The sequence below is a fragment of the Crocodylus siamensis genome, chromosome 8, assembly GCF_052110815.1.
Source record: "Crocodylus siamensis isolate JL-2025a chromosome 8, ASM5211081v1, whole genome shotgun sequence".
Taxonomy (NCBI): Eukaryota; Metazoa; Chordata; order Crocodylia; family Crocodylidae; genus Crocodylus; species Crocodylus siamensis.
Genome location: NC_143402.1, coordinates 62,938,462 through 62,952,820, shown reverse-complemented (window position 1 = coordinate 62,952,820; position 14,359 = coordinate 62,938,462). Strand labels below are relative to the sequence as shown.

Below are 14,359 nucleotides of genomic sequence, written 5' to 3'. Positions count from 1 at the left end.
CTTATGATGTAGCGAGTAGCTACTTTCAGAACTTTCCCTGGAGTTCCTGCCCTTTATTGATGGGTCCATGGTCCAAGGTATGTACCTGTGAGCTCTTTTGAAAAAAAAAATCCATAACAAGTAAATAATTTTCCTTCGTGTAGTCCTCCCTCTGGCAGTATCTACCTTTCAGTTATAGCAAAAGTACTTTTGAGGAGGCCTTCTGGTTGTCAAAACTTTTAGAAGACACTTTACAAACGCTAATTAGTAAATGTTGCTCCATGTGCCTTTAAGGGGGCATTATCAAATTTAATAATTTTAATTTGGTACCATAAATTGAGAGCATAGGTTGGTTAAACTCCTAGTGGAATACTTTTATAAAGAGTGATTTATGAATTATTTTCTGTTTCACTGACAGTTTACTAATATCTATGCAGTGATTGCATTAACTGTTTATGTGGAAGAAAATCAACATAAGGAAAATTATTTGATACTTTTTAGCTGCCTTAATTACAGGTGCAACATCTGGGGAGAAGAATGAGTACCTGCTTAAGACTTATCTTTGTGGTGCTCATGAATTCCTTCCTGATATTGATGGCAGATGATGACTTGGGGGTTGCTCCTTTCCTCATCTCACGTTTAGGTCTTGTCCACATGGGAAAATTAATCAGAATAGCTATTGTGGAATAAGGGTATAGTTTCATAGTAGTTTGGGGTCAGAAGGGACCTGAACAGATCACCTAGTCTAACCCCCCGCTACTGGCTGGAGCACATGCTGGGATCACACGACCCCAGACAGGTGTTCATTCAACCTCTTTTTGAATTTACCCAAGGTAGGAGCGAGGACCACTTCCCTAGGAAGTTGGTTCCAGATCCTAGCCACCCTAACAGTGAAATAGTGCCTCCTAATTTCTAACCTGAACCTATTTTCCAGCAGCTTCTGGCCATTGTTCCTTGTCACCCCAGATGTTGCTGGGGGAAATAGGGCCCTTCCTATTTGCTGCTGATCTTCCCTAATGAGTTTGTAGGCAGCCACCAAATCCCCCCCTCAGCCTCTGCTTGCTGAGGCTGAACAAGTTCAGGTCCCTCAGCCTCTCCTCAGAGGGCCTGCCTTGTTGCCCTCCAACCAAGCGGGTAGCCCTCCTCTGAACCCTCTCAAGGCAGGCCACATCCTTCTTAAAGTGCAGTGCCCAGAACTGGACACAGTACTCCAATTGTGGCCTGACCAATGTCGCGTAGAGGGGAAGTATCACCTCTCTGGACCAGCTTGAGATGCATCAATCAACAGTAACAGAAACATGTAACTAAAAAAAAAACCCCTTTCCTGATCATAAACTTCTATATGCCCATCTCCTCTGTAAAGCTGTGTGTGTGTGTGTGTGTGTGTGTGTGTGTGTGTTTCTGTTTCTTTAAAGGAATCGTGGGAAAGTTAACAACTTTGTCTATGTGAACTTAAAATTCCTTGTGACATTGTTTGCTGGGACGTGTCCAATCTGTCTACAGGTGGAAAACATGAATATCTAATAGTAAGATATTGTATGAAAAAGGAAAACTATTCCTTTATGGAAGACTGCCAAACTTAGATTGAATTTCTTCACTCTTTCCTAAGTAGTTTGACTTTCTTGTTATAAGTGTGGCCCACCCATTTTTAAACTTTATAGACAATCACTTTCTGTTGACTTCAGAATTTCTACAGAATTATGAGTATCTTTATTTTTACAATCTACAACTTGTTAATTTTAGCTGAAGTACTCATTCTTCACCTGGGTTGTTATTTTTGTAATTGCAGTGTTTGTTTATTTTTAAAGAACAGAGTACAACATATTTATCCTTAAATAATTAATGTGGTGTGAAAAAAGGAGAGCATCAATATAATAGTGACAATTGAACTGAATTCACTGCATCCAAAACGGAGTGGTACCAGTGTGTTATCTGAGAAATGAAGTAATCCCAGTCAATAGAAGCCCTAAAAAGGGTCAAGTGAAAAATAACCCACTTATAATTTTCCTTGGGTGGTATTCAGTGATTTTGGAAACTTTGGAGTAGATACGACCAGACATTCTTGAGTTATAAATGAACATGCATACATACTAGGGCTGTGCAAAACTTCAGGTGCTGATTTGATTTGGAGGAGATTCGGCTTGATTTGGCCGCTGAATCTCTGAATCCGAATCGAATCAGGGGACCAATTAAAAGGTCCGAATTGATTTGAAGCTCTCCAAATCAATTTGGAAAAGCTTTTGAGAGTTTCAGTGATTCAGGCAGTCTCCACCAGCTGCAGCAGGGAGCTGGATCCAGACTCCGAGCTGGTAAGTAGGGGATGGGGTAGGGGGGGCCTAGAGGAGTGGGGAAGGGGACCATGGGGGGACCCCTGCCAGGCCCCATCTCCTGCCTACTCCCCCAACCCCCCTCCCCCCCCCGTGGCTGTCCCATCCGGCCCCAGCTCCCAGTTGTTTAAAAAAAAGCCCCTACTCACCAGGTGCTGCTGGGTGGGGGGGGGCGATGCCCGCTGCTGCCACATGACCCCCCATGGCTGTCCCCCCCACCCCAGCTTCTGGCCCTCTTAAAAAAAACCCAACCAAAAACCCTAGCCTCACTGGCTTCTGCAGCAACCTTGGAGCTTCAGAGAGCTGGTGAGTTCAGGTTTTTTTTGTTTTGTTTTTTTTTTTAAAGGGTTGGATCTGGGGTGGGTGGGGCAGCCATGGGTGGGGGCTGAAAGAGCAAGCAAGGCCTGGGGGCTCATGACAGAGCCCCCCATGTGACATGGGGCAGTGGGGGGGGCAGCGGGAATTTCCCCCCTGCCAGGCAGCAGCCCACTTTTTTTTTCAAAATGCTGGAAGCTGGGAGAGTGGACAGGGGATGGGGTCTAAGAGATTCATCTGATTCAGCAGCAGCTGAATCTCTGAATCAGTTTTGGCCAAATAGATTTGGGACACTGATTCGAATCACTGTCCCCCAAATCAGCCAAATCTGAAGTGAATGCTAGCTGCTTCGCACAGGCTTAATGTATACATACAGACATGCACTTAATTATTTATATATATATAGAGAGAGAGAGATTTTGAGTTCATATTAAATGGGAAGATGTTGCTATGAGGGTTGATGTGTAAATTTAAAGGCAGGAAGAATTTTACAACCTAAATATATTTAAGAAGCTACAGGCACCACTTGGCATTATTATAGCTAATAATTTGTATAAAATTCTGATGTTTATAATTTAGCCATTCTGTTACAAATTTCTGGTCATATGTAGTTGGCGCATTTTGGAGAGTGGTTTTTTTTTCTTATTTTATTTGTGAAAATTAAACATAGGAATTTGCAAAAATATACTTCATGATCTGCCTGAACAGCTCACAGCAGCTATTCATAGATGTAACATAAGCATTAAAATGTCTGGCAATTTATTTAGGTACCTAATTTCAATACTGAATTTGTTTTTTGGTTTTTTTTGGGTTTTTTGAGTGTATGCCTGATCCAATTACATTTGTACATTTATTTAAGTTCTGTATTCCAACAGGGTACGAGAAGCTGCTATGACAAGTCTGATGGAGGTGACACTTTTACTGGTACGGAATGATCCAACGTTAATTAGTGCCAACATGTGAGTAGTTTGCCTATTTTATATGCCTTTCTTTATGGGTTATATATACTGTTTTATGTGACCTGGAAGGTTCTGAGTATGACTCTGCATAAAAATGTTTCCTGCATACTACATATATAATGTCTTACTGAGCATTACAAAGCCTCTTATAGAAATGTATTAAGCTTTGCAACACCTTGGTACAACAGGGAAATAGTAATGCTACATATATGAGCTGGTCTAAATTTGCTCCCTTTTTTGGGTTTGCTGTTATTGTTCACTTAAAAATCCTGTACCCATCTCCTACCTAATAAACCTTAACCTTTGCTTTTCCTGATCAAGGGTCCTCCTAGAGTACTCCTCTGGAGAGCTACTTTGCTTCTATTCTAAAATTGTCTTTTTCTCAGAGAGAGTCTGACCCTTTTATCTTCCTTGGCTACTGAGCAGAACTCACCTACTCCAAGATTTGGATGCATCAGGGAAACAGCTTTCCATATCTTTACAGTAGGGCTGTTGTGAAGCTTCGGTCGCTGATTCAATTCGGCCCAATTTGGCGGCTGAATCTGAATTGAATCAGCAGACCCTTTAATCGCTCTGAATTGAATTGGAGTCCTCTGAATTGATTCAGAGAGATATGGAAAGATTTGATGATTCAGACATAGACACAGCTTTAAATATTTTTTTCTGCATACCTCAAGGTTCCAGGCATAAATGCTGAGATAGGTGGGGAGGATGGAGCATCCCACGGGAGTACATGGGGGTGTCCCCAGTGTACTAGCCAGCAGACCCAGAAGCGGACCAGAAGTACTTCCAGTTCACTTTCAGGTTCACTGAGGAGTGTGTGGGGGACTCCCCTGCCCCCTGGCTTGGCAACTGGTGCCTCCTGGGTTGGGGGGGCGCCCAGGGTCCTCCCGTGGCTGATTGCTGAGCTGGGGACAGTGTGGGGGAGCCCCCCATTGCGCTCTGCGATGGACCCAGAAGTCCGGGTTTGCTGCTGAGCATGCAAGGTCCCCCCGTGCTCCTATAGGATGCTCCATCCACCCCACCATCTCAATGTTCACGAGTTGTGCCTGGAACCTCAGGTATGTAGAAAAAATGTTTAAAGCTGTATCTATGGCTGAATCGGCATTGAATCTTCAGCTTCTCCGAATCAGCATCGAATCAGGACAGTGATCTTAGTTTCATAGTTTGTAGGGTTGGAAGGGACCTGAGCAGATCATCTAGTCCGACCCCCTGCCATGGCAGGAAAGAATACTGGGGTCAAATGACCCCAGCAAGATGTTCATCTAACCTCCTCTTAAACACCCCCAGGGTAGGAGCCTGCACCACTTCTCTTGGAAGCTGGTTCCAGACCCTAGCCGCCCTGACTGTGGAGTAGCGCCTCCTGATATCTAACCTAAATCTACCCTCTGCCAGCTTGTGACTGTTATTCCTGGTCACTCCTGGCGGTGCTCGGGGAAACAGTGACTCCCCCAATGCCTGCTGTTCCCCCCTGACTAGTTTATCCCCCTCAGCCTTCTCTTTTGGAGGCTGAACAGGTTCAGGTCCTGCAGCCTGTCCTCATAGGGCCTGCCCTGTTGTCCCCTGATCATACGAGTGGCCCTCCTCTGGACCCTCTCCATGCTGTCGACATCTCTCTTGAAGTGTGGCGAATCAACGAATTGAATCACTGTGCCCAATTCGAGTCAAATCCAAATCGAATATGGCCCGTTTTGCACCCTCCTGCGTTACAGGTGTTAGAACCTCACTTTATAATAAATTAGCAGAAGAGCACCATCTTCCCCATCCTTGACAGAATGCAGGACTGAATTTGTCTATTTCATTGTTTTGTCTTAGCATTTTTAATAAGGAAATAATCAAAACTATAAACAGAGTTTCTTCAGTGTTCCACATTTTGAATCCTGTTGAACAGTATTTTTATGAATAGAAGAATCTAGATTTCAAAACTGGTATAGGTTTATCTGCATCAGAACCTTTTTAAGAGAGAGAGAGAGAGAGAATGTATGTATTCCATTCTGTAAATCTGTATCAGTCAACTGAATGTGTGCACTGTTTCCTTGCTTATATTAAAAAAGTAGCTATGTGAATGAGACACCTTGAAGGAAATTTCTGGGTTCTGTGAGAAGTGATTTTTTCTGTTTGAGACTGATGCAAAGGTAAACTTTTGAATAAGACTTAAAAGATTAATTCTGATGGTTTAACAGTGATGACAAAGATCATGTTATGTTTGTTAAAATAGTGTGGGTACCCCAATTTAAAGTATAACACAAGTAGTATTTCTCATGTTTACTACTATTTTTATTTGTCAGGCCCAAAGAAATGCTAGGATTTGTACAACAGAAAAAAACTTGAGAAAAGCTGCCTTGAAAATCTTTAGAGTCAGGAATTTAGCGGTATGAGTGAGGCAGCTCAAATACAGCTGAGGTTAGAATATAAGCTATGTCTTATTTGTGTAGTCTCCTTGATGTGTGCACCACCAAGCTTTAGAATGGATATTTGAAGGAGTAAGAATTGGTTCCCTATGTATTTCATACCCTGCTTGAAAGCACAGTTTTGTTAGAATTACTGATGTATTCCATCTTAAGTGACTGAATTTCTTTGGTGATCTTTATGCTGTATGTCCAGTCCATAAGGCACAGGGTAAAGGTTGCTCCATAAATGTGAGGTATATGTTAGTATTGATTGCATTGTCTTGCTTGTTTGGACCTACAAGTATTTTATAGATTAATCTTTGGAAAATGGAATATATTCCTAAATACCATATTGAAGCCACGTATCATTTATATTGATCACTATGAAAGTTGAAGCAAGAACACTGTTCTATAGTGGAATATCTCAGTAGAATAACAGAAGAATTACATTTTTAACCATTACTGCAAAGAATTTTTGTTTCAGATGTGTAGAGTACCATATTTACTTGCATACCACACATCCCCAAATAAGACATGCACCTTGTTTTGGGAAAGCAGAATGAAGAATTTTTTCCCCCCCAGTCTTGCTTGCCCTGGCACCAGCTTACCTAGCTTACTCTAGCTGCATGGAACCAAATCCCCTCATCAGCATCGCTGCCCTTCCTCCTGCTGCTCAGTCAACAACAACTGCCAGTTTGGCAGCAGCTGTGAGAGTGTTAAACCTGGGGAGATAATTTTGACAATGGGAATCCATCCCAGCCCCATGTGACCAGAGGTTTTAGCTCTGGGTAAGTGAGCACATCCCTCTTCTACCATTCTAGTGTCCACCTGCTTCCATTGCAGTATGGAAGTTAAGTTCTCCTCAAGACACTCCCCACATTTTGAATTGATAATTTTTGAGGCAGTGGTGGTGCATGTGGTATATGAATACATACAGTATTTTTATTTTTGTGATGTGATGGATGTATTCATGTTTTTACATTTGTAGTTGTCAACAAATTATGTGCTGCTTGGCCCAACAATCAGCTGAAAAAATTGATAGATTTCGGGCTCATGCAGGATCTGTGTTCCTCAATCTTTTGCACTTCGACAGCCCTTCAGTTCCACATATACCTCATCGAGAAGAGTTAGAAAGAATATTTCCAAGGTAATCTAGCTCTTCTTCTAATTTATAAAAGTGGTTTTCTGGGCTAAACATATCAAAATGAAAATTGTTCTTGCTCTGTATCAAAATGTAAAAATGTGTAAGAAAGCTTGGATTTCCATCTAGTTAAAGAATTCAGAATTGAAAAATGAGTTTTACCAAGGGGATTTTCAGTTGAGAGTTTGATGTTAATGTAAATAAACAGAAAAATGTATTCAAGGTATTATAATTATAATACCTTATAATTACATTATAATTTTTTTGTCGGAAACCATCGTATAATAAATATTGCTAAACACTCGCTACAAATATAGGAGTTAGTCCACTGGCCAATTCCATAATGACATCTTGTTCATCATCTTTTATTGTGTCACCCAGTGCCTGCTGCCTCAGGGTAAGGAACCTGCAGTGAGCAGCTATTGGATTATCTGCTCCCAGAGAAAACTTTCTCTTACACTAAATGGAGTATGTGGGATATACACCAACATTGGAGAAGTTGTATTTCTTCCAAACCTGTGTTGATTTTAATATTTAAAAAATTTAATATTTGATTTAGAATAATAAAAAGTATTACTGTTTTTATCTGTAGTGTGGAGTTGGTCTGTCTTGACCAAAGGGCATCTTTACACATGCTCTGGGATTGGGGTGGAGGCTTTTTAATTAGAATGGCTCTTGGGAGCTTCTCTGATTAAAACACCAACAGTGTCTTGTGTATTCAGTGTCCTGCTCTTCAAAATGGTGGCAGGAGCACTTTAACTGAAGCTTGTTTGATGAGCTTGAAAGTGCCTCTGCCGCCATTTGGAAATGGCAGGGATGCTGAATACACATGACGCCAAGGCTGCTGGAGCACTCTAATTAGAATGCTCTAGCAGACTCAATTAATCTAGTCTAAATAGAACACATTAGAGCAGGTGTCAGGCATGTGTATAGGTGCCCAAACTGTTTTATTGTAGTTGCCTCTAAAATTGCACAGTATTATACTAGTTCAGTTTTAGAGCTATTCTAGAGTAGCCTTAAAAGTATGTCCTGATTATCCGCTTGGTTGCTTCTTTCTGTCAGGATATATATGTTATGGGGCAGAATCAATATGGTTTTTGAGATATTTGTTATATATCATGCTGTATTATGCTGTGTAGTTCTGAGACTATTTCTTCATTTGTTGATGCGTTGGCTTTGAATGGGGATATAATCTAGGACCCTCTGGAGAAATAATAATATTATTATTATTAATAATAAAAATAAAGAGCCCTTTTGCTTTGCTTTTTTCTGTTTACAGGTCAGAGACTATAACTTTAAATTGGAATGCCCCCTCACAAGCCTTCCCTCGAATCACCCAGCTTTTGGGTTTGCCAGCATATCAGTACTACGTGTTGCTGGGTCTCACAGTGTCTGTTGGTGGGTTAACAGAATCAACGGTAAGATATCAGGACTCCAGCTATCTGTTTGCTAGGAGTATTTATTTCCCCCATGAGTACACGCTGACTGAAAAAAAAATATTTTGTTTCAGTGAACATTGAAGATATTTTTGTTATTGAATTCCAATTGCAAGTTTAAAAGCCTATTATTTTATTTATAAAATAGTATTTTCTTGGATTCATGACCAAGCAGGAGACTGTGAGAACATCTAGGGTATGCCTACACTGATGGTCTACTCTGAAAACCCCAAGCTTGATTGACAGCAGTACAGTCTGACTTTAGCAGCTCATAGTCTGAGGATGAACCTGCCCTATCTGTAGTATGTTTGAAACTCAACCAGACCCTGCAGAAGGCAAGCACAGGAAATCCTCCAACAGCAATCCCACAACCTCCTTTTCCTGACTTCCTGTCTCTTCTGCCCATAATTGGAGAACAAGAGACAGGCAGTCAGGAGACTGGCTCTGTTTTTGAGCCAAGCATGTTCGAAAAGTGTAAGTAGTTTGGTTGTTTCCTGTTTTCTTGCTTATTACTGTCTGCTAGTATGTTTAAGAACAACCTTTTGTTCTATTTTCAGAATATGGCTTTGAAATGTTAACTCCTCATGATGACTGTTTTCTCTTCTGTGCTTAAAGTTAATTCCCATTAAATGCTTTTTAAGGAATATGGATTTAGGCACAGAGTAGTAGCCTAGTTCTTTTCAGTAAGATCAAGGCAGAGGCATAGAGGAGTTTTTAAAACTACAAGCAAGCTGAACAATCAGTTAGATAACGTCATAGTACAGGGGTTTTCAACCTTTTTTTTTTAACAAGCGTACCCCTTCTGTCTCAAAGTTGCAGCTCATGTACCCCTTTATATTTTTTCTTGTTTTTAATATTATCAATTATGTGATATAAGGCAGGCTACACTAATTAACATTAAATACATTATTAGTATATGCAGCATCTGGTTGGTAAGTCTGTTGAGGGAGGTTAAGGAGGGGGGTGCAGATTGAGGCCCCTGCAGTTGGGGAGGGAGTGTGGCTGGGGCAGTGGCAGGCACTGGGATGAAGCTGCGAGTGGCTCCTCCGGGGGGGAAGGAAGGGGGGCAGCTCTGGCCGCTGCATGACGAGGGCTGGGCCGAGCGCCTATAGGAGGGGCTGCAGCCACTCCAGAATTCGCTGTAGTCCCCCCCCAACCCTTCCTTCCAGCACAGCCTGGCCCAGTCCCCCTGCTGGGAACAGCCTGGCGCTGCCCCAATCCCCAGCAGCAGTCTGCTCTTGCCCTGAACACAGATCTGGGGGCACATGTCCCCCATGCCCTCCCAGGGTTACATGTAGCAGCGGGAGCCACTCTCCCCGCTGCACAAGGCTCAGTCCCACGTCCTGCCCTGCTGGGTAGCCCTTGCCCCTGCCCTATTTCCCACTCTCTCCCGCGCTGCTGAGGCCTTGAGTTACTCCCCTGCCTACGCCCCTTTCCTCACAACAGACTTACCAGCCAGACCCGGCTGTTCTCCGTGCTGCCGGGCTGTGCTCCTTGGTTGCCTGCGAGCTGTGCTGTGGCTGCACACATGCATGCGGCATTTATCGGCTACATTATCGGACACGTTAGTCAAAAAAATGCTCATTGCCAATATAGTCAATATTCCTTATGTTGGTGCTGATCTGATCCAGGACGGATATATCAATGCACTTCTAATATTTTCTCATTTGTTCTGCATTACCCCCTACCACCTTTTTAAGTACTCCTAGGGGTACACATACCTGCAGTTGACAACCATTGCCGTAGTACATTCAGTTATGTAGCAGTTTAGTGCAGACCATTGACTTTGATTGAAGTGGTTATCTGAATGATTTTAGAGGGGGCATCTCTGCTGGTTCAGATGAGCAGCAATTTTTTTTTTAAATTTCTGCTTGTTCCCAATCTTTTACTGTAGTGGCAAGTACATGTGCTTGCACTCCATTTAGGGCATGAGAGAAGCAGGACTGACATGGGTCAGGAGGTATAGGTGTTCATTAGTGGATAGGTGAGACAAAGAAAAGGTTATGGGTTGGAGAATGCCCTCTAGGTAAAATGGGCTGTAAGCTAGAGATCTTGGGTTACAAAAGAAAGAGGGAAATGAGATATTTAGGGGAACATTTAAGTATGAGGTATTTTGTAAAAAAAACTGAGAAACAGGAGAGATTTTTGCCAGATTAGGTTTAATAGTAGACTTGGTCTTACGTGGATTTCTTCCTTATGTACATATAATGCACAGATCTATTTTATTAGATAAGTGTGTGAATGGTTAGTTAATACTAAACAGAAAAAATGTGCTGCACAACAATATGTAATGCACAATGAAGTATCAGAATTGAGTGCATCAGAACGGTACCTTGGATAGGTTAGGAACTGGGTGAATCCAGGAACTAGTTGGCTCAGAGGTCTGGAAGCCCTGGGGTCTCTGTGTGAATGACAGGGGTGCCCTGGAGCCATAGATCCTGGAAGCATATATCAAGGTCCAGACGCTGTGACAGTGAGCCTGGAAATCCAGGGAATACCATTCAAGTTCCGGCTTTGAAGACTTCCATGGTCTCTTCTCCAGAGGTGGGCCCTGAGCCCTAGTTTGACTCTGAGGCTTACAGGGTTTTCAGGCTTCTGGCTTCACAGCTGGGAGACTAGAAGCTCTGGCTTGACAGAGTTGTTCTGGAACTAGAAGTCCACACTTCCCATATCACAGTAGCATTCAAGGGAAGTTTCTGATGGCAAACTTGCCTGTGATTCAGTGACGGTTCATCAAACTCACGATGTTTTTGTGACATTTCTGACCAGCTGCAACTCCATCTTTCATAGGAATGTTGCCCTAAATGCAACTCCTGCTGGTAGAAATATGACAAAATGACAAAATTATGCTAAAAATGTGCCAACAGTTACACAGCTTATTATCAGAGCTGTTAACTATTCTTCCTGTGTTCGTTTTGTTAGGAGTCTGTGAAGTAATCTGTCTTCAAAATGCCGTAGGGCATAGGCAAAATTTGCATTTATAATTGCAAGGTTCTGACCCCAAAGCACTTTATTTGAAAGGGTGAGAATATACTTATCAGAATTTGTCTGTGTAAAAGTCAACAGCTAGGAACAGTTTGGATGTGCTCTTATTGCAAGATTTTATTTTTTAGATGATAGTTTTTTAATCGGTGATTAGAACTTAGGGATGCTGTAGCAGCTCCTTGCAAACAGTTAGGTTTCTCAGCCTTCACCACTAGAAGTAAAAAAATAAGCAAAGCAATGCTCTTTTCCCTATCTCCCTACCTTTATTTCCACATGTCTCTAATTAACCTTTGTGTAATGGAGATGAGATGGATTAATGTGCCAAGCCAGTAGTAAGGAATGAAGAGAAATGGAAAGAGGGTGAGGAAGCAAGGTTTCTCAGCAGATCTCTAGCTTTAAACTGGGGGAGTTGAGCCGCTACTCTAATTGGAGCATAAGCTAAAGAGAAAGGGGTAGTCCCTTTGAAGCCACCTGTTTGGCTCTTTTTGTTGCTTCTGTAGTTCCACACAGTGAAATAATTGGCAGGAGAGGCTTCTTGAAACCATCACAGCCTGCAATACCACTAGATATTTTTTTTTACTAACTTAGACTCCCATGTACTCCCAAGACATTACCAAACACAAGCTCTTCCAGCAAGACAGAGTGGCAACCAAGCCTGCCTAGGAAAGTTCCCCACAGGAATTTCACTGCCTATTTCTGCTTTATGAGAGACAAGCCCTTTGCAGCTCCTTTCCAGGATCTGAGGGGCCATGGCTGCGCTCAATGGCAAATGAGAGCATTTGTGAGAAGTCTGGCTCTTGAGATCCTTCCTTTCCAGGCCCTGTGGGTAGCTTTGAAACTCCATTCTCCTCTCTGAGAGCTCTCTTCAGCCATCCTTTGAAGACGCATTTTTCTCTCTCATTCCAGTCCCCTGAGCTTAAGTCATCTCCAGGAATGGGCTGGACCCAGGGAACCCAAAATTCTGAATTTCTTCCACCTCATTTGTTTCATGTTACTCTGCAGAGTGATGTCTAGAAAAAGAATCTCTTCTGGGTTTTTCTCTAGGTGCCAAAGTTTCATTCTCTCTCAGCAGTGTTTGCTGCCATGCTCTCAATTAGGAGCCAGATCCCATCGTTTAGCCATAGTTTGTTGAAGGTGCAGAAAATCTAGAGAAACCCCTTTAGGGCAGTGTAAGTTTGTATCTGGGGTGCTGCTGGGGGCTAAGTGAAGGTCACCATCGTTATGTACCAAGAGAAAGTCACTAGTTTTCAGCTGCCTCTGGTCATGGTGTATTCTTGAACAGCACCATGCCAATGGGAGGATGTCTGGGATAGTTTCATAGTTTCGTAGTAGCTAGAGTCGGAAGGGACCTAGGTAGATCATCCAATCCGACCCCCTGCCTTAGCAGGAAAGAGCACCGGAGTCAGATGACCCCGGCAAGGTGCTCATCTAACTTCCTTTTAAAAATCCCCAGGCTAGGAGCCTGCACCACTTCCCCTGGAAGCTGGTTCCAGGCCCTAGCCGCCCTGACTGTGAAGTAGCGCCTCCTAATATCTAATCTAAACTTACCCTCCGCCAGTTTGTGACCGTTATTCCTGGTCACTCCTGGCAGCGCACGGGGGAACAGTGACTCCCCCAATACCTGCTGATCCCCCCTGACCAGTTTGTAGCAGGCCACAAGGTCCCCCCTTAACCTTCTCTTGTGAAGGCTAAACAGGTTCAGGTCCCGTAGCCTCTCCTCATAAGGCCTGCCCTGCTGACCCCTGATCATACGAGTGGCCCTCCTCTGAACTCTTTCCATATTGTCCACGTCCCTCTTGAAGTGTGGCGCCCAGAACTGGACGCAGTACTCCAGCTGCGGCCTGACCAGTGCCGCATAGAGGGGGAGGATCACCTCCCTGGACCTGCTCGAGATGCATCTGTGGATGCATGACAGGGTACGATTGGCCTTCTTGACTGCCTCCCCACACTGCCGGCCCATGTTCATCGTGGAGTCAATGACGACTCCAAGATCCTTTTCCGTCTCCGTGCTGGCAAGAGGGGAGTTCCCCAACCTGTAAGTGTGGTGCCGGTTCTTCCTCCCCATGTGCAACACCTTGCACTTATCAGTGTTAAACCCCATCCTATTCTCATCCGCCCACCGTTGCAACCTGTCAAGGTCAGCTTGTAGCCTATTGCACCCTTCTAGTGCGCCCACATCCCCCCACATCTTAGTGTCATCAGCAAACTTGAACAGGGTGCTTTCTACCCCCTCATCCAAGTCACTGATGAAGATGTTGAACAGTGCGGGCCCGAGGACCGAGCCCTGCGGAACCCCACTGCCCACGTCCTTCCAGGTCGAGAAGAACCCATCCACTACCACCCTCTGGGTGCGGCCCTCCAACCAGTTGGCGACCCATTTGACCGTGTGGGCATCGACACCACAGTCTCCCAGCTTTTTGATGAGGACAGGGTGAGAGACAGTGTCGAAAGCCTTCCGGAAGTCCAAAAAGACTACATCCACAGCAACCCCTGCGTCTAATGATTTGGTGACCTGATCGTAAAAGGCCACCAGGTTGGTCTGACAAGACCTGCCACTGATGAACCCATGTTGGTTGCCCCTGAGCATGCATTCCCCCGCAAGGCCCTCCTGGATGTGTGCCAGGATAATTTTTTCAAAGAGCTTACCCGGGATTGAGGTCAGACTAACTGGCCTGTAATTTCCCGGGTCCTCTTTTTTTCCCTTTTTGAAGATAGGGACCACATTGGCCCTCTTCCAGTCCTCCGGCACCTCGCCAGAGCACCACGAGTGCTCATAGAGCCGCGCCAGGGGTCCCGCAATGACCTCGGCCAGTTCCTGTAGAACCCT

General features: G+C 43.8%; 1 protein-coding gene across 1 annotated transcript in view; it reads left to right on the top strand.

Moving 5' to 3' along the window:
- TBCD (tubulin folding cofactor D) overlaps positions 1-14,359 on the top strand; it is a 220,676-nt gene that overhangs the window by 172,850 nt on the left and 33,467 nt on the right. Inside the window, exons 30-32 of the mRNA XM_090061103.1 lie at positions 3,497-3,580; positions 6,959-7,117; positions 8,391-8,529. Of these exons, the coding sequence (XP_089917229.1) occupies positions 3,497-3,580; positions 6,959-7,117; positions 8,391-8,529 (382 nt within the window). The remainder of the gene's footprint in view (positions 1-3,496; positions 3,581-6,958; positions 7,118-8,390; positions 8,530-14,359) is intronic.